The 26,150-nt window shown below is 37.9% G+C and overlaps 2 protein-coding genes across 3 annotated transcripts in view; one reads left to right on the forward strand and one right to left on the reverse strand.

The window, feature by feature from the left end:
* The window catches only part of CAMK4 (calcium/calmodulin dependent protein kinase IV), a 310,888-nt gene that overhangs the window by 203,429 nt on the left and 81,309 nt on the right, over positions 1-26,150 (forward strand). For both annotated transcript variants that reach the window (XM_027606844.2, XM_027606843.2), the window contains 2 exons: positions 20,088-20,150; positions 21,857-21,939. In XM_027606844.2, coding sequence (XP_027462645.1) covers positions 20,088-20,150; positions 21,857-21,939 — 146 coding nt within the window. The remainder of the gene's footprint in view (positions 1-20,087; positions 20,151-21,856; positions 21,940-26,150) is intronic.
* LOC113929739 (calmodulin-A-like) lies at positions 405-16,547 on the reverse strand. Its single transcript, XM_027606846.2, has 3 exons — positions 16,418-16,547; positions 16,123-16,300; positions 405-2,066 (listed from the first exon to the last, which is right to left on the reverse strand). The coding sequence occupies exons 2-3, from the start codon at positions 16,125-16,127 to the stop codon at positions 1,466-1,468; spliced, it is 606 nt and encodes a 201-aa protein (XP_027462647.1). The 5' UTR covers positions 16,128-16,300; positions 16,418-16,547; the 3' UTR covers positions 405-1,465.

Genomic DNA, 26,150 nt, shown 5'->3' on the forward strand with positions numbered 1-26,150 from the left:
AATAATTGAATATAGGACAATATACTAGCATCCATGCTGGTATCTCAACATTTCAGTATATATGAAAATTCTCATAACCAAGAATTTGGGTTAAAACATACTTCAACATTGACATCCTATGTATCATAACTTAGCATTTCTTCTGGCCATTCAAAAAGCATTTCAAAATCTTGCAGTTTCTAAATGTTATGATAAACACCAGTGACTCTCTCTATTACAGATGTATTGAAGTGCCAGAAAACAGAACATTATAGTTGAACCAACCCTTTACCCTAAAACCTGGACATTTCCAGAAGCAATATCTATTCATCTCATTGTGTCGTTAATCAAGATAAAGCTTTGAGGACAGTAAGAGTAAACGAGAGGAATGAAAAGCTTTTGTGATCATGTATTTGTTTAATTTTTTTCCGCTAGTATTCATGGTCCTCGTACTGCAGTAGTCCTCATTTCTCTTGGAGTGGCATCCATACTGTCTTCCTGGGAAAAAGGTGGCCGTTTTCGTAACTTTAATTTTGAAACAAGTACAGATTCACAGGCAGTGCCATTTTGGTCACCCGTAAGTTCTTTATCACCTTGCATACAAGAACTAAGTGATTGCATGCATCAGTGGAACTTGTACCGTGAACTTTGTAAAACATGAATCAAGGGTGAAGGGCACAAGGCTAACTTTTTTATTCTTTCATTCATGAGCCCTTTATCATCTCCATTTCATGTGGTACTTCGAAGAAATTGAAGTAGAGGAAAAGGATTTACTAAACTACTTCCTCAGATTAACAACTTTGGGGCATTAAAAGATTCTAACAGATACAGCTATTAGGACAAGCCGTGATTTAGAAGATGGAAACTTTTCTGGGGGAGCAGTAAATTGTAATTTTTTTATTGGAAAACAAATACACAACTTGGAATGGATTTGAGGCAAATTGTGCCATAAGCAGATTTTCTATAAGTGGCTAAATAAAGTTTAAAAGCCAGGAACAATAAAAGAAAATGTTTCTGGTACTGGACCAGCAGTACAAAAAAATAGTGTACGAGTACCTGGATAATATACCCATTTTGCAATAGTGCAACTTTTAAGTGCATATTGTTGACTGTCCATAGTCCACACAGAGTTAGAATGCCACACTTCAACAACATGCTGACAGTTCCTAAAGAAAACTACTTAAAAAGGCATAACCCAGATGTTTCCTCATTTGACCAACTCCATCTAAGTTCAGATGTGCGGAAGGGCTTAGATACGTCCAGAGTAAGCCACATGCAACATGTTACTTGATCAGTTTTCTAAAATAAGGTTTCAGGACAATGACAGTAAGATAAGGGAAGAAAACATGGAGGAATGAAGTCCTAATTACTACACATGCATAATTTTTGACAGCCGGGGGAAACCTTTTTACATATAAGTTACAAACAAAGAAAAGGTGAATAAACAATTTTGTACAAGAAATTGAACACATTCTGTACAGTGTCTTCACTTTGCTTTCATCATTTGTACAAACTCTTCATAGTTTACTTGACTATCACCATCAATATCTGCTTCCCTGGTCATTTCATCAACCTCCTCATCTGTTAACTTCTCTCCCAGGTCTGTCATCACATGGCGAAGCCCTGCTGCCCTAATACAGCCATTGCCATCCTTATCAAACACACAGAGTGCATCTCTAATTTCTTCTTCACTGTCTGTATCTTTAATTTTTCTTGCCATCATTGTCAGCAATTCTGGGAAGTTAACTGTGCCATTACCTTCAGCATCTACTTCATTAATCATGTCCTGTAACTCGGCTTCTGTGGGATTCTGCCCAAGAGACCTCATTACAGTTCCCAATTCCTTTGTTGTTATAGTTCCATCACCATCCTTGTCAAATGGTGAAAAAGCGTCTTTGACTGCTGCAGTCTGCTCTTCAGTCCGTTGGTCAGCCTGTGATGCGTCCCTCGGGCTCAGCTCGCAGCCGCCACCGCTGGGACGTGGTGTGGCTCCTGCCATTGCTTCTCTGGCCACGCTGTCCTGGCAACTGCCAAGACGGAACCTTTTTACTGATGTCACACAACTTTTGAATATGTTGAACTTAAAACTGCACAAAATGAGAAAAACAGATTCAAGAAAGTGTCAGAATTTGAACAGATTAAGCAGATGGAACCTTTAGTTTGGACTGAATTTTGCGGAGTTAAATGGAATCACAACTTTTGAAGAATGGCATGGTGATAATGTAGTTACTATTTCAGGAGTGAGTCACATGCTTTACCTTTCTTCCTGAGGAGTATGTACCTCAGGGCATATCTAAATAATCACACGTCAGCCCTATCAGTATGGCTCGTATGGCTTCAAGAAGAACTGATGGAGATTTAAGAAAATTATGCTCACCAATCATTTATAGTGTCCCTGGAATTTTGTAGCCAAATATTTGAATTCTAGAATTGAGATGAAACTTCTAGCTACATGGTTCAGCTCTTGGAAGAGATTGCATTCAGCTTACTGTGAAGCCCATGCCGTTTCATGAAATACCCAGTACTGGGGCTCAGTATATAAAATCAGAATTTGTGAGTCTGAGCGCCAATCTGTGTGCCAGTTCAGCGTGTATAGGTATTCTGACTCTCCTTAAGAAGGGCTGTGCAGTTGTACGTGAGATTATGGGCTCTGGAGCCAGACAGATTGAGCTGAGAATCCCTTCTGCCACTTACTACTTGTGTGGCTTTACAACAAATTGTATAAATCTCTCAATCTTAGTTTCTCCATCTGTAAAATGGCTTTAAGAACATCTAGCTCATGGTGTTCTAGTGAAGATTAAAGTGAGATAATTTGTGTAAAATATTTCTCAACATCCAGGAAGCTTGTTGTAAATGGGAACATTATTCTTATTATTAATTATAAAGGGTCCACACAAGCATTTTATATTATGATAGTACCAGTTCATTCTATGCGATTCTGATGTTCTCATCAGCTTTGTTTAAAACTGAGCAGTAAGCAGCACCCGACGTATTGTGCAATTCTGTGTGAATAAGATTAATTATATTTAGAGTGCTTTTAAAATTTCTGCTAAAAATGGGTATATATTTTACTATTATTATCAAATTTAATATGGTGCTAAATAAAAATTTCTGATCCTGAGACCTCCTACATAAACAAATCTTGGGTGCTCGTGATTGCTAGCTTTAGAATGCGTTCAACCTATGGCTCTATTCTGGTTCTTAGCATTGGAGCAGTGTGACTACATCCACAGTGTAGAAGCTGTTCCACGTCTCAATTTTGTCATATTTTAGTTATTTGAATGTAAAGTTACCTGTCAATTTCTGTAAAGGTTTTTGTGAATAATTTAATTTATGAGAAAATGCCTTTAACTTCTATAAAATTTCCATAAGTGCTAAAGGATGAAAGAGCCTTTTATCTTCTTCTCAGTTAGTTGAAGAAACACACATTGTGATTTGCTAATCATTCTATGATTTAGCATTTAATATCTATTCATTTTTCCTTATATTCTTATGAGTTAACTATTTGAGTATATAACTATGATGTTGCAGGAGAATTTGAAAGGTTGTTCTAGATTAAATTACAGAATATATACAGGCCTCCTCCCAAATTCTTGGTAGGTGAATCTTCAGGTCATCTCCATTAGAGGAGATTTCCAGATTCCTCCATTCTAAAATAGAGATAATACCATTTATCCTACTGGGTAAACTGAGGATTACATGCTCTTGTCTCTTTCTACCTAGCCTTTGGGAACAGAAAACTGACCATGGGCCATTCATTTTCCATTTGCTATGATGTATGTTAGAGAGATGTCTGGGTCCATCTGAGTTAAAGATATGCATCTATTATGTTGCCATTGACACTTTTAACCACTCATGGATGTGCTCTGAAAGTGAAGTTAAGGTCACCTTTGGTCAGTGATAGAAGAATATAAATCAGTAGCTCAAATAGACTTTTTGGGCCCAATTGAGGTCTCAGAACACATTAAGGAAAGTAGCTTGCAGATAACAAGCTATGTCAAGTGAAGTGAAACTTCTTCAAGCATTCTGTCAGTTGAAACCTATTGATTTTCATAGGAACTATTAAGCCAGGTTTCCTGGAATAGGAACAGGGATATTTCTATTCAGTTTGTGACAAGTATATGTCTACAAGAGAAAAAGGTAGTGGGGTGGAATGTTAAACACTTGGCCTGATTTGTATGCTTTACCATTCAGAGATCTACTTGGAAGTCTGAACATTCTTGCAGAGAATTAAGTGTTTCAGTTTGATTCTTTTTTGATAGAAACACTGCTGGAATCTGTCACAGTTCAGCTTGCTTATCTGTCCTCTCATTATATTGATCTCTCATCAGGATTTTGTTGCCTTTTTAAAAATAAACACCATAATTCAGACAACCTGCTGTGAAGGGTGGTGAGAGGTAGGGGAGAAAGAGAGATTGAGAATATAGGCACATGCTCGGGTGCTGTTGCCTGAAAGGAAACACACTTTGCAGTGGTGCCATCCACTCAGATGGTCACATTTAAACCTCTAGTTCTTTTATAAGTAGTGGGCAGGTTAATCTAAAGTGACCTTCACTTTATATGGAGACTGTGGAGCAGAAAAAGGAGATGCATAACTAGCCACAAACAGGAAATCTTATAGGAAGAGCTTATGTTGCCATACCCTAATAGAAGAAAGAGAGTAGAAACTTATCAGAGAGCTGAATGGGAAAGGCCTTGTAACCAGAGAGGTGGTGCTGGGAGCATGGAAGTTGAGAGGAACTGAGGTCGGAAGATCAGAGCTGGGGAGTGGTATCCAGTGGGCCACAACCAGAGAGCTGAGAGAGCCTGAAGGAATACAGCCTACCAGCCTCAAAGCAAACTTGGAATTCATAACTTAGTAGGAAGGGGAGAAGCTATAGTATTAGTGTTAACAGAGAAGAATGTTTCAGTACATTTTGATTTTTATATTTATGGTATAATGTTGAATAATGGTCAAAACTGCATCCATCCAGACAATGTAAAAAGAGAGGGAAGAAAGAAGGCTTAAAAAAAGAAAAGAAAAGAATCAAGTCATAGAACTCCAAAACCATTAATCTGCTAAAAGAGAGGAAATGAATGACTGTGTGCAGAGGATATTAAATAGAAGAGATTCAAATAATTCTTAGTATTGAATTAGGTTTCAACTGCTTTTTTTTAAGAAGCATCCTCAAATCACCCTATGCCGCTTCAGTAGTTTTAAAGTAAAGGAGCATAATGCTAATAAGAATGGTGCCCACATTTCATTATTAAACACTGTGTGGCCCCATTCACCTGTTAACACAAAGTGCCCCGTGGGAGTATCTTACTTATGGGAATTTTAGAAAAGAGACATGTTCAAAGTACACAATAGCGTATAGAATTTGAACCCAGGGCTTTTGAGTCCCAAATCTGGGTCCTTTCTATTTATATCAACTAGGTCCTGATAGAAAAAAAGACAAAAAAAGGTAGGAACGATCATGGCCCAGATCTGAAACTGAAACTGGATACTGCTCCTTACTAAGCTGATAAAGGGTGAAAAAGCCTTTGTTGACACAGACACCGAGAAACTGAGTGCATTTCTAAGCCACACTAAAACAAAGGTAAACAATATTCCCTATGTGCAGAGAACACAAGCAATGTAGTTCTTTTCCAAATGCTGTTAAAAGTTTAGTTTAATGAGTTTCAGCACACAGTATTCACTAACAAATGAAAGAGGAATAACTGGGGAGTGTGTAATATACAAGCTACACACACTGCTTGGTGTGACTCTTTGTACTTTGTCTTAATGGTAGATGGGATGCAGTGACCCCAGGCGTGGCTGTGTGTATGGAATTCCAGTTTCTTCTCTGCTGCAAGTGTCAGCATCACAGGATAAATTTAGTTAAAGCTTCTCATATTTATCTCTACCCCAGAAATCTGAAAAAATGTATCAAATGGGTTGTTATATCTACAGTGCTTCCCCCCCGCCCCCCGCGCCCACAACATACCAAGCTGTCATTGGGAAGATTTTTTTTTTTTTGAGATTTTGAGATCAGAATAGTCTAGAACTATTTTTTCATAGTAACATGAGGACACATTTGGGTATTGTGATCAGTGTCAAGGGGGGCGTACATAATAAAGTACTATAAGCTGTGAATGACTTTTTTCACTGATAAAGCAGATCCAAGTTTACCATTGCCATCTTTTAAAATTTGACATTTTTATGAAGGGGAATGTGGATGAGTATCAGAATTTACCTGTCACATTTTTATCTGCCAAAAAAATTTAAAGTATCCTCTATTTTCTATGACAATTAAAATTCTTCCTAAGAATGGTACCCCTGGATATCTGGGGAAAAGATACTTAAAATTTCCAGTCAAAGATATCTCAGTTTTTCCTCATTTAAAAAAGTCTCTATTAGTTTAAAAGAGTTTCTTTAGGGTAAATATTCAGTGTAAGTTTATCTCTCTCAGAGCTGTTTCTCCCTTGCCCTGTTCTTTCCATGCTTGCTTAAGTAACCCATGGGGGCATGGTCTCTCCAGTGAGGATGAAGTACCCATGCACCACATTCATCACCAGCTGCTGACTGCACTAAACACCTGACCAGGTGAGGGCCCCAGCAGCTATAGACAGCTGGGGATACATCATAGGGTCACATAATGGTCAGACATTCAGGGACAGCAGCACAAAATCAGAGACCAGCCCAGTGCATGGATCTATTCCTTCTCTGAGCCCTGACAGTCTTGGAGAGTATCAGAGAGGGAACAATACTAGGACATTATCATGAAATGTTGTACATGTCCACCCAATTACTCATGCATAGGACCTGTAAACTCTGAGCCATTTAATCCAGAGCAGACTTAAAGACAAGCTAATGGGAGTACATGGAGGATGTGTGCATCTCTCTAAAGAAAATGATGTTGAGAAGAACTGAGCTGACACACTTTAGCTTCGGATTTCTAGAAGCATCGGTTTCTTCAGAAAAGTGAAGCTCTAGGGTTCACTCATATTAAGATGCTTCTTCAGCAACGGAGGCAAATCCAGAGGAAGAATACTGCCCTGAAGCAATATCAACAACGGAATTTTTTTTTTCAAACCTTTAATCATTAAGATTTCTACTATCTCTTTCTTTATAATTCAAGCCCCAGAACATGATTATATTGCTTTTGGGGTAATTTAAAATCTTTGTCAGTCACTTACTACTTTTTTTTTTAAAAAAAGTTTTTAGTATCCTTGAACAATATTAACTAGCATATTTGAAAGCCTTATTTATCTTAGAAAGAACAGTTAAGGAGCTAAAGCTTCTACGAATGTCCAGGTTTTCCCCTATTCAAAGCTACCCTCATAAGGGACTCAACCCCAAGATGTAATTGATGAGATTTAAAATAGCAATGTTTATAAGAGTATTTTTTGTTTTTGTTATTTGACAGATTACAAAGTCATAAGCTTTTTGAATACCTAATTAGTCAGTTTTATAGCCAATAGGTGATCACTTAGTTTTAGGATTAAATGGATATTTCAGGGCCTCTAGAGTATACAGTGTCCTACCCCTTGCTTCACATGGTTTGGGAATTTTGCACCTGAATTATTGCTGTCCAACTGAAAGAAGTATAAAATCAAAACTAAATTTTGTGTTTCCATGCCTTCTTGGTAATTTTAAAAGCATTTTGAAAAGTACTGCCTTGACCACATAAAAACTACTAGAAGGCACTGATGCTGGCAGGCTGGGTCTGGGGACCCAGAGAGTTCCCACAGGACCAGCCAAGAGGGTTCCTGGCTGCATGCAGGATAGAAATCAGATGTGAGCTGGAGGTGAAAGCAGAGTTTATTGAAGGTATATAGAGAGTGTAGGTATAGTGTCTGGGAGACTCAGAAAGGAAAGGAAGAGTCCCGTCTTTGTTTGGGGCCTGGGTTGGTTTGTTTGTTTGTTTGTTTGTTTATTGAGAATCATGATCCGTGTACACGTCCTCTCAAGCATCCAGGAACCACCTAGAACAAGGACGAGGGCCCAGGTGTTCTTCCTTGGAGGCTGGGGGCCTTGACATTGAGATATCCAGTGCTGGTGATCTGAAATATGCATATGATAGCTGCATCCAGTCCTTCTCACCTGGTTCTTCCTTAGATGTTATCTATTCTAGAGAAATCATTAACTCCTTGTCTTCTACTACATGTATTAAGGTGTGTGCAAAATGGGCATGCAGGTCCTAGCAAGAACAGAAGCAGGAAAAGGAACAAAAAGCAGGTCTTTATGCATTCCTTCAGTTTCCCTATCTCAGCACTAAAAGGGAAAGTTACAATTAGTTGATTTCTAATAGAAATTAGAATTAGGACATTGCTGATACCCAGGTCTGTAATAACTCAGGTTTGACCTCAGTGGTCAATAGTTGTTAATAAATATAAGAAATTCGTATTAAAATCTTCATGGAGCTTAACCAGCGTAGTGCAGCTCTTATCCCAATCTTCATAAAAGGTGAAGAAAGGCATTTAAATATAAATGCAAACAGATATCAGTTCCCCTCTTTGATTACCTTCAAATAAGAAGATTATATTGGACATAGTTTAAGATTTTGATGAAGTTGTCTTTCACTTTTAGAAGAAAAGGGGAACTAAACCATATTCAAATTTATTAGACATATTTTCCTTAGTAGGACTGACACTCTCATAAACCCCAATATTTCTAAATTTAGTTTATTTCAGTTACAGTAATTTTTATGGGAAAACACAGAAAATTGAAAATAGAACAGTAGGAAATATTTACCTTACTTTTTACAAAATCCTTTCAAGGAAAGGCATTGTAAATCTACCATGGGCCAGGAGATTTCACATATATTTTCATTTCCTCCTTACAACAATAATACTGTAGATAGCAGTTATTGTCTCTTATCTATGGAGAAATTGAAATAGGGACGCCTGGGTGGCTCAGTCGTTGGGCATCTGCCTTCGGCTCGGGTCATGATCCCAGCCAGGGTCCTGGGATCAGGCCCCCACATTGGGCTCCTTGCTCGGCGGGGGACCTGTTTCTCCCTCTCCTACTTCCCCTGCTTGTGTTCCCTCTCTTGCTGTGTCTCTCTCTGACAAATAAAATCTTTAAAAAATAATAATAATAATCCTCAGACAGGATAAATGATTTTATATCAAGGACTCTAAATGGCAGAACCAGAATTCAAGTTGAATTTTAAAATAAAGTACAACCATGGATGTTCATTACAGAATGATTTATGTTAGTGACAAATTTTAAGAAATCCTAAGTATCTAATGGTAAAAATGGTCATTGATGACACTGGGGTATTAAAAAGCTGTTTTACATTCTGCTTGTGAATGTTAGGTATCCATAAAATTTTATGGTATTTTTCACGAAAATAGTAAGAAACAAATCTCTCTCTCCATATTTGAAGTATGTAAAGAAATACTCAGGGTTTAAAAAGTTGAAAGAAAATGAAACAGAGTTCTCGTGATTACAGTGGTGGGTGTGTTCCTCATTCTTATGTTTTATATTTCACATTTTTTTAGTGTGGCTATGATACTTCTCTAAAACTTTATACTACCTCTTTATTTTCTTCCAGCCCTGGCAATGTGCCCCCAAAAAGAGAATTTGGGAGGCTGACATTCCATTCCTTTTTTATCACAGGATATCAGCTTCTTTTTTGCAAGGATCTGACTGTGCTGGTGTTGACGTGCCCTCATCAGGGAATCTGGGGGAGTAGGGACCCAGCAAAGCTTTCCTCTTGAACTGTCCCCCAGCAGGCACAGAGACAAAGCAGAGAATTTGCAGTCACATCCCTCTACTTCTCTGTGTCCTGAGGACCTCCCAGCTCCTCCTTCAGGAGCACATAGTGCACTCCAGCTTCCATGGCTACCAGTTTCTGATTTTCATCATTTCCTCTTCTTTTAATGTTTTCTCTCATTGTGTTTAATTCAAAGCATTGATCACACAAATAAAGGCAAGGTGTGCTGTTTGAAGAATAGGCCTTCTTTTGGCAGTGTGAAGAGCTGTATATCCTATGATGGGGGAGAGGAGCAGACATGGAACATCACTATCTGCTGCAATGGATTTAGAAAGTCAGTGACTCCACCAAAGCTTTTATTATTATTTATTATTTCTTGGAACATTACTCATTTACCTTGGGGGCAAGTACCCATGAAGGCCCTAGATTGGGTACTTTGCTCTGCCAGTAAGATAGGCATTCTCCACTCTTATTAGTATCAATAGCACGACAAAAATGTCATATAGATTCGAATGACAAGAGAACAGACTAACGAATTCTAATCTCAACTAACCAAAGCTGTGAAACCAGGGATCTTTTCTTTGAACCACCCATCTCTCGCATTCAAACACTAGCTTCATCATTCATTCATTCATTCAACAGATTATTATATACCAGGCATTGGTAAATAATGCTGGGGATACTGATGTGTAGAAAATGGACAAAACCCTTGGTGTCATAGGGCTTGTGTTCTGGTACTATATGTTGGCTAAGTGAATTTAAATTAAAAAAAAAAGAAAAATCAAATAATGAATTAGTAATTAAATGATAACATAGGTATTTATAAACATCATGAAGAGATTAGAGTGATATGATTCATGGTGTATGTATAAATGTGTATGTATGTGTAGTCACTTTTGATAGAGTATCTGGGGAAGGCCTCTCAAGTACTCTCTGAGAAGTCAGAAGGTCTTGTGAAAGAGGAAGTAACAAGTGCAAAGGGTTTGGAGTCTGGTCTAGTGGTTGAAGGGCCTGTGTAGAGAGAAAAATGACATCAGATCAAAAGGGTGAGGCCAAGCCATCCAGAGTTTTATGGTCCATGGTAAAGAGTTCGCATTTATTCTAAGCATAATAGATGCCAATAAAGGCATTTAAGTTGGAGAGTGACATGATCTGATTTACATTTTAAAGACATCACTCTGGCTTGCATGCAGAGGAAATGGTTATAAAGGGTAAAAATCCAAGCAGAGAGATTAGTTAGGAAGTATTTCAATACTTCTGCAGCCTTTAAAGTAGAAGAAAAATCAGACCAGAATGGTGATATGGAATAATCAATTTTATTTGAGAATGGAGTGATCAAATATATCAAATGCTGCTGACAGGATAAGATGAATAGTTTGGCTCCAAGTGCTCCTCCAAGGAGACCACTGATATTTTTCTATAAGAGTGGTTTGGAGGAGTTCTTGGGATGAAGCCAGACTGGGCTCCACTGACAAATACAAGGGGGTGGGTGGAGGAAGTGGAGAAAGAAGGCAGAGACAACTCTGGAGTGTTTTTCTGTGGAGGGAAGCAGAGAAATGCTTTAAAAGCAGGAAGAGAGGTAAGGCACTGAGGGATGAGGTCTTTTTAGGGATAAGAGGTATTAAATCAGGGTTACCCCCATATATTCTTAATCCCAGGGAGAGATACAAAGATGCAAGAACGGGAAAAGAGCTAGTGAAAGATGTAAAGTCCTTTCTACTTTATATATAGTGTTTCTCCATTCTTCTTTCTCTCTGTTAAGCCAAATCTGTTTCTAGTGAGAGTCTAGAATGAGCCAAATCTTTCGTATAAACTTTGTTCAGCTTGTCATCTCTCCCAGGAATATTTTAAGCCTGTTTCATTCACTGTAAAATAAAAGGCTGTTCCTTCTGAAAGAATTTCTGGCATCTGTGAGCAGAAAGGCTTAGATTTTAGAATGTGGGGATGAGGGAGCAGAGGTGCCTCCCTTGAAGGAGGCTGCCCTGTTCTGAATCTACCTGACTATAGAAATTTCAGGTACTGAAATATAAACATCTTTCTTTCTGGTTTGAACTTCACAGAGACATTCTTGTCTTGCCTAAACTCTGTTCCAATCCTTGGGCTCCTCCCCCCATTGGAACGCTCTACTTTTCTCCTTTTTGCCCTGCCAGTGTCTTAAGAGTCTGTAGGGAGTAGGAGGTGGCTATTAACAGAACTATCAGAAAATGAGTTTCACAGTTTTCAAAAGCAAGCTTATTTGATTGACATGCCTTATTAGAGTTTGTCTTCCCATACTGATGAGAACAAGGTTGGTGTTATGCTAGTTAGTGTTAAATGTAAAATAAGATTTTGGTTCCTCTACAATTTAATATCTCCTTCCTGTCCCACCCCACCATGTCCAATGCTCATCACTGCCTCCACCTCTGAACCATCACCTCCACTGTGCAGCTGCCCCTTCCATTCTCCTCTCTACTGGGTCCAAACTCACACTGAAAGATCTGGGAGAAGAACATTCAAGACAGAAAACTATCTAGCACAAAGTGAAAAGGCCCAGAAATGGAAGACATTTTGGCTTCTTCAGAGATTAACGAGATGATTAGAGAGCTAGAATGAAAGAGAACATCTGGTAGGTGAGTTCACTACAGTGGACAGGGCCAAAGTGTTATTAGCATCTTTCTGAACCTGCTCCTCCAGTCTTTCCCCCTCAGTAAATGGCAATTTTATGCTTCCCGTTTCTGAAGCTGAAAAACTTGTAGTCAGCTTTTACATTTTTCTTTCTCTTACATCCCATAGCCAGTTCATCTTTAAATACTATTTTCTCTTCCTTAAAAATACCCATCTGCTTCATACCTCTATCATCACTACCAAACTTCCATAATCTCTCACTGGAACAATTGCTCTAACTTGTTATTGCGTGTCCCTGCTTTTACTCTTTCCATTATCCTCATCTCTGTAAAATTCAGAGCACTATTGTTTCTTCTTTTTTTTTTAAGAGAGGGAGAGGAGGGGGCAGAAGAAGAGGGAGAAGAAAATCTCAAGCAGGCTCCACAACTGTGTGGAGCCTGATGTGAGGCTCAATTTTACAACCCTGAGATCATGACCTGAACCAAAACCAAAAGTCAGGTACTTAACTGGCTGAGCCACCCAGGCTCCCCTCAGAGTATCCTTTCAAAACTTAACTAATACCGTCATTCCTTTCTCAGAACCTTCCAGTTGTGTCTGACCTCTCTCATACTAAAATACCAAGTTCTTACCTGGGTGACCTGACTCCTGGTCATGAGGAGTCTCCATCATCATCTACTACTTTCCTCCTCTGTCACTTTGCTTTGGCTAAACTGGCCTCCTTGCTGTCACTCATGGCTGAGGGCCTTTGTGTTTGCTGTTACTGTGTCTGAAATACTCCTCTTTCAAATCCAAGTGGCTGTGTACCATGTTACTTTGTCAGAGAGACCTTTCATAACCGTCCATTTCAAACAAACAGTCCTTCACCACCCTACATCTTTTACGTTTTTTTTTCCTTCCTTAGTATTTATCGACTTTGGACCTTTTATTTATTTACTTTTTTTTTTTTTTATCTTCACTAGAACATAAGCTTCTTAGGACATAAAATTCCTAGGAACTTTATCTGTTTTGTTTACTGCTGTATCCTCATGCCCAGAATAACATCTGCATGTAGTGGGTGTTCAAAAATATTTGTAGAATAAATGGATGAAATTAATTGGATACAGATGTATATAGAATGATAGATTGGATGATGACAAGATTGTATTCTCTTTGTATTGTTTATACCTTCTCAGTGGGTTAGAAGCAAGGCTGTGATAGGAGAATGAAGGGAGGAGGGAATATTGGATGTTAGAGGAGAGAAAGTGTAGTGTTCTGTTGCAAAGTGGGGAGCTGAGGGCCCCTTGAGATTTGGGGTCATAAATTAAAAATGGGACCAGTCAACTGTTGTACATTTTATTCCAGACACTTCAGTTCAGACACAGACATGGAGTAAAAGAAGAGTAGAGTTTAACCAATTTAAGGGTTTTACCTGGCAAGTCCAACAGATGAAGATAAGAGCAAAGGAGTTGGGGGACTATGCAATCACTGCTTATCTTAATGGACCATGGAATCTATGTAAGAACTGAAAAGACAGGAGGTATAAAGCAGAGAGTGTGAGGTTTGAAATCAGTATTTTTGAAATGGTGTAATTGATAGTAATGATAAAGCCTGGGATATGACCATGGGAATGGGTTACTAAGGGAGAGTGGAGGAAGAAATTGTTGGAATTGAAGAAATGGCAGAGAACTAGGGTCAAGGATGTTGACAGGATCATTCACATGAAAGTTGAAGTTGTTAAGAATGATGACAGGATCAGTGGTTGAGATAAAGTTGCTGAAACATGCTAAAATCTTCAGAATAGGATGAATAACAAGGAGATAGGAAGATGACTAAAACAAAAGAAGGTTGCAAGTCGTGTTGGCTGATGGCAGACATTTCAAAACAGCTGAGATTTTAGGGGGACAATGGAGGAGAAATGGTTTAGATATAGCAATGGGGAACAAGAAGGACACCTATCGTTCCAGGCCCTGTGGTACATTTCCTATTGGGACTAAAATAAGACACTGCTTGAGAAGACAATGAAAAAAGTAAGGTATCATGAGATGTCCAGGTTTCCATTGGGTCAAAAATATAAAGGGAAGAATCAGACTTGGTAAAAATTACAGTTACTGAAGATACCAACCTCAGTATTTTTATCTGTAGACCACATTGGATTTTTGCATGTTCAAACATCAGTTCTTAGCTTTTAAATCCTTGTAGGCTAAAACTGTCATTCTTGAATTTAACTAAGTACCAGCTGTCAAGCCTCTTCACCAAGCATGTTAGTGCCAACATATACTCGTTGATATGTCAGAAAACAGGATGCTAAATTAAGCAGAAGCTATGCAGAAGAGAATTGTTGTGAAAAAAATTTTTTTAAAGATTATTTATTTATTTATTCATGAGAGACAGAGAGAGAGAGAGAGAGAGAGAGAGAGAGAGGCAGAGGGAGAAGCAGGCTCCCAAGGAGCAGGGAGCCCGATGCGGGACTTGATCCCAGGACCCTGGGATCATGACCTGAGCCGAAAGCAGACACTTAACCATCTGAGCCACCCAGGTGCCCCGAATTGTTGTGAAAATTTAAAGACACTTGTCTGCTTATTTATTTATTCACTAATAATTTGTATTTTGCCTTTTTCTACAAAGTGTTTGAAGAGCACAGTTCTGTAGTTTGCATCATATTCTCCAGTCATTGCTCAAACCACAAATGAGCCTAAGAAGCCAGAGAAGGAACAGAGAGACAAACAAGACTTACAGTCTCAGTCCCTGCAAAGAACATGAGATGAGGCTGAGTGTTTGATGTGGAAATGCCACTGTACTTGACTGAATCATAGAAGTAGAGCAGTAGTCTCTACTCATACAGGTTCCCCTAACCCACCAAGAGTATTTAAAATCCCAGAGTCTGGATCTAGGCCACATCTGAGATGCCCAAGTGGCTCAAGTCCACCAGAAATCTGGTGTTAAAAAGTCCTCTTCTTCTCCTCAATTCCTTTACCACCTCTGCTTCTATCCATCATTTCCACAGTGCAGAAACTGGTTTCCTTTTCTTTCCCTAAGTCCTCATCATTTCTTCTTCACATATCTGTCAAACCTTTCTCCCTTCTTTTCTGCAAACTCCTCAGCCCCAGCATGGGAGTGTATCTGCTCTATATCTTAATGAAGGGTCCATGTTTGATTAACTCTATTCCAATGATGGAGGCTTTTTCTCTGATGTTGCTCTAGAATTATGCCTTTTACCCATTTCTTTTTCTCCCCCCATGGAGAAAGATAGTAAAATTGGGATTTCTTTCAATATTAAGCAATCTTGAGTTCTGTGGAGTTGTTTTTTTTTTTAAGATTTTATTTATTTGAGAGAGAGAATGAGAGAGAGAGAGAGCATGAGAGGGGGGGAGGGTCAGAGGGAGAAGCAGACTCCCCGCTGAGCGGGGAGCCCAATGCGGGACTCGATCCCGGGACTCCAGGATCATGACCTGAGCCGAAGGCAGTCGCTTAACCAACTGAGCCACCCAGGCGCCCGAGTTCTGTGGAGTTTTAAAACCAGACACATCTGTATACTAACCACTTTTATTAAATTGTTTTATTAATGTTTTCTTATGTATAATCTTCTAAAGGTATGTTTTATATTGAAAGTATTTCAAAAGCCATTAGAATTGGATGTTTCAAAGGTGATTTCATGACAATGAAAAGGAGGTATTTTTTAAATATTTAGGGCAATTTAAATAGAGGAGTTAAAAGAGTTTTTAAGAAAAACCCGAAGTGCCCAATCCATTTCAAATTGACAACTGGAACAATAAAACAATGTAAGTGGAAGACAAAGTTTTCAATAATCTGATTAGCAGTAAAATGCAGTGAGCTAAAGAGGCAGGACTGTAATTCCATGGTTGTCAATCTGGCTTACCTCATGACAGGTAAAAACTTAAGAAGGCACTGTGACTGGACAAACTCCTTTGGGCTTCTTCAGATTCCTTCTGTCCACCAGTCGTCCAGACCCGGGAGAGCTTCATTGCCCACTGTCCACTGCATGCAGTTAGGCCAACCAAACACACAGCTGAAACTTCTTGCCCTTCTAGCCACTTCTAGATTTGAATGAGATATAACACCACATGAGAAAGAGTATGGCATCACGACTGCTGAAGAGACTGGATAGGCAACCTAAAGTCTGGAAAAGTTACCACCGTAGGGCCAGATTTCACCTGTGGGCAACAGGAGGAGTAGGTTCCAAGGCAGGTGAATTCTCCCTCTTTCCTATGAACTTCTTCAAGGCACGATGGCCTGGTTCAGCTCCTCTGGACAAGTACTCTGTGCCAGGTGGATGCAACTGCCCATATGACCTGCTATTTCTTTACAACTCATTATGACACAGTAGCCAGTGTGCTTACTGCATTGTGTCACCTCTTACCTTGTCAGACTTCCCTGTGTCCCTGCTCTAACTGCACGTTTCAAATAAAACACCAACATGTTGATACTTGCCTCACATTTGTTTGCTGGGGGACCTGGGCTAAAATACATCCCCTAACTTAGAATTTTAGTAATATACATTATATATTTTATAATTGTGAATTGTTAGTAATAAAAACTACCATCCTTCAAGGTATTTTATAAATAGTGAAGGTAATTTTATGGGTTTCAATTTTGTGATATTTATTTGTTAAAACCATCTGTTGGTGCTTCTGAAGATGCTAATTATAGTAGCACTTGGAAGCTAATTTCAGGTCGCAGTATTGACTATTCAGATAGCTGCCCAATGACTTTTGTGGTGGGCTTGACAGTTATTTTCTAGAAAAACATGACTGATGCTGAGTGGCAAGATCAGGACTCAGTCTCTCTCCTGGCCTTCCGAGGAACTTGGAGGGGGAGGTCAGAGTGGGAATGAGACACTAATTTCTGGAACAAGAGGAATATCGGAAAGATGTGAGATGATATGACAGTGAAGAGGCACACCTGTGTGATCTTCAAGAAGTGATACCTGTGGAGGAACCACTCCCCAAAGCAGGACCACCTAGGAACTCTGAGACCTTGTTTCAGAAAGATAGCAAATGGCCCTCGGTTTATCTCTCTGGGAAAGACTTTCTGACCTCAGTCTTGTCTTGTCGTTTATCTGTCCATTTCTCTTTTGTCAGCTTCTCCCTTTCAACTCTACCTGCTCTTGGTTTCTTTGGTTGGCATCACTCTGACTTGTAGTCCAAGCTCTGTCAGCCCGCTTATTCTCTTTGGTTTTTCATGCCCCATTTTTCTCTAAGATCCCTCTTCTAAGATTCTTACCTGCTTCTCCCTTGTCAGCCTCCTCTGAAGTCATGACCTGCACCTCATTCAACTGGGACTCCAGCATTCATTCAAGGGAAGAGAGAGGAGACTGTGTTCACATTTTTTCTTTCATTTAATTATTACTAAATTTTTGTTCTTTTCTGTCTGCTTTTTATTTTAAATTGTATGATATTAAATATTCTGGAGTAGTAGTTCCCAAGCTTTTGGGCTTTAGGAGCCCTTTATACTCTTCAAATTATTAAGAATTCCAAATAGTTATACACATTTACTATATTAGAGATTAGAACAGAATTTTTAAAAGTACTTATTAATTAAAAACATAATAATAATAAACCCATTACATTTTAACATAAATAGTATTTTTGTGAAAAGTAACTCGATTTTCTAAAATTAAAAAATACCTAGAGAGGGAGTAGCATTATTTAAAAAATCTCTTTACTGTCTGGCTTAATAGAAGACAGCTTGAAAGAAAAAAGAGAAGACAGTTTGATTCTCATCTGCTTCTGCATTCAATTTGTTGTTTTATTTCAAGTATAGATAAAAATCTAGCCTCATTCAAATATGCAACTGAAGAAGGGGATAGCCTCACACATGACCTGAAAGAATCTCAGGGACGCTAAAGGCTTCTCCCCTAACACTCTGAGAACCACTGATCTGGGGTACACTGGAAAAATAATTTTCCTTTTCAAGATTGTTTTTAAAGAGAAATTCATTCTGAATTCAAAACAAATAACTATATTAGAAGATTGCCTGTCGTCCAGATAATCTGGTGTGTTCCGAGTATTTCCAGAGTTCAGATAAATTAACTCTCAAGGAACTAAAACATAATAAAAAATTTTAAAAAGTCATCCCAATATGTAATATATGGGACATAACATGGTAAAAAATAAATTTACTTAAAATGTGTATTTGTCATTAAAAACTAATGATGTAATATATGGTGATTAACATAACAATAAAAAATTAAAAAATGTGTATTTGTATTAGAAAAGCTTTTGTTTAATATAAATATATCATATGAAAAAATTAAAGGATCCCACTGACTTATTTTATATTGATTAGAAATCAATATGAAAACAAGAGAGAAACTTTATATTGCATAAACTCTAAAAGTGTAGTGAGAAAAATAAATTTGAATACTAACAGTCTTTTTTACTATTTAAAAAAATGTTATTATTGAAGTATAGGTGACATACAATGTTACATTCGTTTTGAATGCTAACAGTCCTAAATAAGAAATGCTTAGGTTCTTTTTTTTTCTTAAAAATTTTTAAAACATTATGCAATAATGAAAAATAGATTTATTTTGTAATAGTGCGGAAATCCTTATTAACCTGAAGAGAAGATTGTAATAAAAACAATTTGTATCCACTGCATGATTCCTCTTATATGAGACATCTAAAATAGTCCAACTCATAGAAGTAAACAATAAAATCATGGTTACCAGTGGATGAGTGAGGGAAGATGGGGAGTTGTTCAAGGGGTATAAAGTTACAGTTATACAGTGTGAGTAAGTGCCAGAGATCTGTTGTACAACATAATGCCTATAGTTAACAATAAAGTCTTGTGTGTTTAAATATTTGTTAAGAGGGTAGATGTCATTTGAAGTGTTCTTACCACAAACACGCACACACGCACACACACACACACCCGCAACACAAAAGGACACAAGAAACTTTTAAATGTTATGTTGATTTACCTTGTGATGATGATAATGCAAGCATATACGTATGCCCAAACTCACCAAATTATATACATTAATTATGTGTGTTTTGGGGGGGTACCAATTATACCTCAGTAAAGCAGGAAATATAATAAAAATAATAATTAAAAAAATAAAGATAATCTGTGTCCACATTTTCTTCATAAGCATCTGCAGAAACTGAATTAGAGCGTGAGGCAAGAACTCTTTGGAAGAGCTCTGTCAGTGTCATCTGCCTGTTCTAGCAATGCCTCTCTTTTTCAAAGATCTTTCATTTGATACAAGTAGAGTATTAAAAATGGTCACTGGTAGTGGCAGACTCTGTCCTCTTTTGCTCTCACAATTTCAAGAAAAAGAGAATACCTCTTTCTTGATTATGTGAGCAAAAGTTCTGGGGAGGGCCCTGACTGGGACGACTTGGGTCTGGTGGATATCCCTGATGCAATCACCGTGGCCCGGGAAGAGAATTCTGATTGATTCGGCTGGGTTATGTGCCCACCTCTGTGTGAGAAAGGCAGGTGAAGTGATTGACAACTCCAGTGGGTTTGGGACAGGAATTCGTAACAGAAAAGAAGAGGAGGAGGAGACAGGTTGAGATGAACTTGTGCCTTAGTGGTGAGAGCAGTGATTTTTGAAATAGGGCCATGCAAGAGGTTTGGCAAGTTGTGATCCACATTTGTAACTAGTTCTACTTTATGTTGAGCAGAGAAGAAAGACATACAACTGAAAAGGGGTGGTGTGGTAGGAAAGAGACCCAAAAAAGCTTAAGAATGAGCCTCTCTGCCAATTACCTGATTCACCCAGGTGATTATTGCCGTTTCCAATTCTCTGCTACAGTTAAGGCATTTCTAAGGTGGGAGTTTCTTTCAGTTTCTCTCTTTCATTTTGCCTTCTAGGTGGACAAAAAAATTGTAAGAACTGAGATAGGAGTTCTTCTTCGCCTCTCACATCCAAACATTGTAAGTGGTTTTTAATCTACTATTTCAAATAATCTTCAAAGTTGTAGACTGGGATTTTTGTTCTTTGCTGCCGGTGCTGATAATGAGAAGGGGATACTTCCACCACCAATAGGTAGCCACCGTGGTCTACCTCCTGTCCTCATGTGATCACATTTTTCATTTCTTTAGCTGAATAAATCTTAAAAATAATACCACTCGAACGAGTTTCAAAATGGAACAAGTTTCAATAATATATACCACCTTTGTTTTCATGCATAAAAGGATAACTAAAAATTGAAGAGTTTTGTTTCACTAATAAAACACGGGCTTTTCCCTTTTGTGTGCCTATCTTATTAATATGCCATAGCTGAAAAAGCCTGTGAAGAAAATGCATTGCTTTCCAAAGTCATTTCAGTCTCCTTTGAGAGAGTATCTACTTCAGAAACAATGTGAAGATTCAAATAAATGATGTACTTGAATGGGGAAAATAAAATGTCCTCAGAATCTCTGCTCTAGGCTATGTCCAGACAAAGACGCTGAGGGAAAGGTCTGGCAAAAGCTTTCTTGAGCCAATGAAGTGAAAAGAACAAAATCATTTTCCAGGCCATAACTTGAATTGAGCCAACTACTTAAAGAAAATATTTTACTCATTTCTTTGAGAAAGTTGTGGTGTCCAGGAGGATGACTAACCTGCAGTGCTTAGTTAGGCTCCAAGCGAAGTGCTTAAAACTTAACATATGGGTTAGCAATGCAGGCAGCTATAAATAACAGAAAACTTGAATATGGTAGTCTGTACAAATATTTTCTTTATGTTATAATCAGAAGGCAGACAGTTGTTAGCATTGGTTCAGCTCCTCAGTGATGCCATTCAGGACCTAGACATCTTCCACCCTCATGCTTTTCCTTCATGGTCCTAAATGGCTGCTCCACAGTCTTCACAAGTCTTCAAATCTATACTCTAGAGAGAGAACTGGAAGGGCCTTGCCAACAGAGTATGAAGAGAAGAGGAGAGGCTTTTCCAGAACTTACAGCTACAGCAAAATGTAGATCAGCCCTGGTCACTAGATTCTCCGATATATTGAGGAAAATATCCAAAATTGGATGGACTATCTGAATGTGATGTAAACCCATAGTCAATCAAATCAATGCCATCACTACTCTTCTGAGGATCCCTTTATCCACCAGCAACTTTTTCGCTGTTGAGAGATATCCTTTCTGTACAGATAGACTTTTTTGAAGAAGAAGAAGAAAATGTTTTTATTAATCACAACATGAAATTGACATGACGGACTTTAACCTAGACCCGTTCTGCCTCAGATCCCAATTCCAAGTTCGCTTTCAGGAGAAGGAGGCATTTGCATCACTAGGAACCATGATGCTTTCAAATGGTTCAAGAAGTTTTGTTTGCCTGCTTTTGTTTTTTAATTCTGGAGCAATTCAGAAATTGTGATGTTCTGGCAAAATTTAGGAAGTGTTTCTAAGGCAGGTATCTTTCAACTGTCAAAAGAAAAAATATAAAAACTCAAAAGGACCTTTAAGGAAATGAGGAAACTGATAAAAACAACCAGAGAGTGACAGATGACTTCTTGTTACCAGATTGTGGTACCTTTATTGACAATGATCCAATGTATTACTATTACAGAGTGTTATTTTAGTCATAGCATTGGCTTTTTCCTAGAAAGTTGAAAATAAGGAATTTATGATTTATTTTTAATATCTTTCCCCAGATAAAACTTAAAGAGATATTTGAAACCCCTACAGAAATCAGTCTGGTCCTAGAACTGGTCACGGGAGGAGAACTGTTTGACAGGTGAGTTGGCCCTAGAAATCTAACCAGAGAGAGGTTTTGCTTCCAGGCACCAAAAAGTATCAAAGGGAAATTTCTCCTGATGATTTTCATAATGACACATCATGCCACTTGATAAATTCTACTAAAATAAATCATAAGAGGAGTACAGAATGGAGAGAGAGTGTTATTTGCTATGATGTGGGTAGGTGAAAATTTGCCTTGCTTAGTGAGTAAAAAATGAAACACTGTAATATCAGTTTACTTTTGCAAATATTTACTTTCCCAATAAAAACAGATTTCTAAAGTCATTCTAAATTTAAACTAAATGGTAGCATTTATGAGACTATTTCATGAGAAAATATTTGATGAGTATGCCTGAAAATCTGATCGAGCATAATATAGGCAAACAATATGTAAAAGAGACACAGCCTTTAAGTTTTAAGCACAACCCTTTGCTGTGCTTATTGGGGTAATCAAAAAAGAATGGAATTGGAAGAAGACAAAGTGACTAAGTAGGTACATATTAGAAATGGTTAGAAGCTGTTCACTGATACAGAGTTCTTGTTGATTAAGAATGGGTTAAGAGGGAAGTAGGGTGCAGAGAGAAGACAAGGGAAAGATTGAGGGAACTGCTGATAAAGCCTGAGTACCTGTAGCGCAGTCAATTCTCAATAAATGTTTGCTGAACGAATGAGCAAACAATATAATGGATGGACGCCAAGGAGAAAGAGATCTGCAGGGGATAGGGTTAGAATTTGTCAGGAAAGGAGCACTCCTACCCTTCCTCCCCATCCCAACTCTACCTGGTTCAGTTTGCTGCCTGCTTCAAGAACTTCAAAAGGTATTCATGTTGGTTTTCAAAGGTTCTGTCTGTTTTTAATGTTCCCCAGTGCAGATTTGGATCTTCAGATTGCAAGGAGTAAAATGGTCCAGTTTGATTGGAGCTACATATGTATCTTCAACAGATACATGATTTTGCTCATATATACATTGAAATTTTCTTAGAACAAGTTATGTGAATTATAAGACTTTAAAAATTATAACATTTTAACTCTATCCATACTTTACAAGTAAATGAATCAACTTTGGGAAGTGAATATCATTAGCCTGAAGACATATACTTCTTGTGGCAGTTGGCTGATAGTCGTTTGGATTCATGGTTCTAGATCCTGACTTAAAGGGCAAATACTTAACCTAGAGTGATTTGCTTACCTCTCTGAAACTCAGAACAAATTTGAAGTGATTCTCTGCTGCTAAGGAAGCTGAGACACTGATCCACCAGAAAAATAATCTTGTTCTAAGATCATCATGTTCCCTTGTGCTTAGTGAAGACTCTTCTGGTCTAATTTACTTGAATGTTACTAAAATTGGCCAGAAATGGCTTCTTTTTCCACACCTCTATAGCTAACTCTTTCATAGACATATTTCTTCTTTAGGCACATTAACAGAGTCAATTTAGTTAGATCCTACTGCCTTTGGAGCCACGAGGTCTCTCTAAGGAGAACTAACATATTTCTCTGCTAATTATGGTCTATCCAAGAGAAATACCATGTTCTTCAATTGTAAATAACTGCAGGACAGGAATGTCACACTAAAGCCATCATCTACCATTAGCACTTACTATTTACCTACTTCCCTCCATTTGTTTGAATTATTTTGGAAGCAAGTCTCTTTTGGTCCCTCTCCAACCTCTTTTTCATGAAAAGATTCTGGTTCTCTCATCTTGCAGTCTGGTTGATGTGATGGGATAGAGTTAATTCAGCTCTAGATAAAAATGAAAAACTAAATATTGTTGATAAATTTCATTTACCGAGATAAATGGATGAAATATTCAGATTTAATGGAAGACCTCTAAAGAATGGCAGATAGCCAGTAAAGCACTCAATCACTTAGAAACTCTTAGCAGTCTTAGATCGTAGACCTTTCCCGCCTCAGATGTTGTTGTCCACATATCTGTTGCCATATCTGAGATGAACTTGGTTTCTGCATTAGGTTACTTAATTCTATAGTTATGTTTAAAATAGTATCAAGCCTAAAATATATCCTGCATTATTATCCATGTATTGCTTTCTTTCTTGAGAATTAAAAATCGTAATATGGTCTCTTTTTCCTGTACTTAGGTCAAAACCAAATCCATTTGATTGTGATGATCAAAATTCATTCCTGTTCTAGTAATGATGTTAATAGTTTCTAATGAATGAATTAATGGAGCAATTGATGAAGAAATAATTATGTTAGTCTATTATAGTCAAAATGGTTGTATTTTATTTATTTTTTAAAGATTTTTTTTAAAGATTTTATTTATGTATTTATTTGAGAGAGAGAGTGAGAGAGAGAGCACCAGAGGGAGAAGTAGACTCCCCGCTGAGCAGGGAGCCGGATGCGGGACTCGATCCCGGGACTCCAGGATCATGACCTGAGCCGAAGGCAGTCGCTTAACCAACTGAGCCACCCAGGCGCCCCAAAATGGTTGTATTTTATTAGCAAAAAATCTACGCCATGATGCTTTTAAAAAATTAAGCGTAGTAAAAATCCAAGTGGAATCTGCTGTTTCATGTAAATTGCATAGGACAGTTGATTAAAATTTTTGGAATAAAGTCATTGATTTTTTGTGTCCAAGAAAATCTCCCCAAAAGCCCTTTACAAAGTTATGATAATCATAGGAAAAAGAAAGCTCTAGAGGTTTTCTGTTTCATTCTTCTCAATCTCATCCTAATTCTTAGAAATTCACTGCATTTTTTAAGTGGACACAATGTGAGGTTGTTTGCTGTAAGGGTAAGTTTTCAATTTTTTTTTTCAGAAAATGATTATATTTGAAAGCAGCTAATTTAGCAGTATCCTTACACTCATCTGATTAAATTTTTGAAGAGGTATTTTTTTCTCCTGATTTTTGTCTGACTCCAGTATCAGAATATATTGTGGAGTATCAAAATATATTAAGGATTTTTAAATTGTCTTTTTTCTGTTTTCTCCTTGGGTTTTTGCTTGCCTGATTATGCTTGTTCAAATGCCAAACATTATGTATAAAAGATTTTGGAGTATGAGGCTTTAAATGTTGTAACCTTCCAAAAAAAGCAGATTTTCTTTTGCAGGCAGTAAAGGTAAGGAGCAGATCACTTTATTCCAATCAGATTTTGGGTTGACTCAAAGCTAGACTTCCTGAAGGCAGATCTATTTCTTGTTAACTCTTACTCATAGGGTTTTTTGCTCTTTAAGGGTTCCAATTTAAGTCAGGAGATTGTTCCAGGGCCCCCTTTCTTGATAGACCCTAAATGCCAACTTCTGTTCCCTCCATCCTGTGAGATGGCCAGAAGCTTTGTTCATCTTCTCAGCCTGTTAGCTACTGATGTCAAGTCAGTAAATGCATCAGTAAATGCCTTTAAAGGGAAAGCAGAGGCATCCGATGTTAGGTTTGCTTTGCTGGGTTTTTCTTCTCTCATAGATCTTGGCTCCTGAAGCCTTCACTTCCTTGGTAACTCTCTGTTGTCTTCAAATATATATATATATTTTTTCAAATATATTTTTAAGAAACATGGTATTCAGCTTGTTTTCATTGTTGTTTCCTGGAGGCTTGTCTACCCCACTGTTGCTGGGGAAAAAAAAACAAACAATATATTTAGTTTTAAAAGTCCTTTCCCAGACACTAGTATGTTTTCCTCTTTTATATCAACCCTTTGGAGTAAGGAGGATGAAAAAGCATTATCCCCACTTTACAGATATGGCAGTGAGAATGAGGAAAGGTAAATGATCTTCCCAAATCAGGCAGCCAGACTATCTTCTGGTCTAGCTCTGCTTCCTCATGTGGCCTCACTGTCTTTCTTATTAAATCCAGTTAGTCCCTTTCAAATTATTTCCAAGAGAGTAAACTGTTGTTTATTTTATTTATGGAGAATCCATGATGTATTTGTTGGTCCTATGCAAAGCTATATATTTACCCCCGTTCAATCACTCTTCAAGTGTTTTAAGGTATTGTTCTATTTTTTTTTCAAGAGAATAAGCTGAAGAAATTAAGTCATAAAGTCAGGCTTGACTACAAACTTTTTTTTTTCAGTTTTTCAAACTGAAAATATTCTTTTTAAAAACTACATGTGGTCAATAAGCAAGAGAAGTAGTGGTGATGTTTGGAGACTATGCATTTAGCCTATTAATCACCTGACAGAGTCCTAGTATATCAGTCCTTATAGTCATCTCTACTTCAGCATTTCAGGGCTCTCACCATTGGTGGAAATGGA

This window comes from Zalophus californianus, chromosome 5 (genome assembly GCF_009762305.2).
Source record: "Zalophus californianus isolate mZalCal1 chromosome 5, mZalCal1.pri.v2, whole genome shotgun sequence".
Taxonomy (NCBI): Eukaryota; Metazoa; Chordata; class Mammalia; order Carnivora; family Otariidae; genus Zalophus; species Zalophus californianus.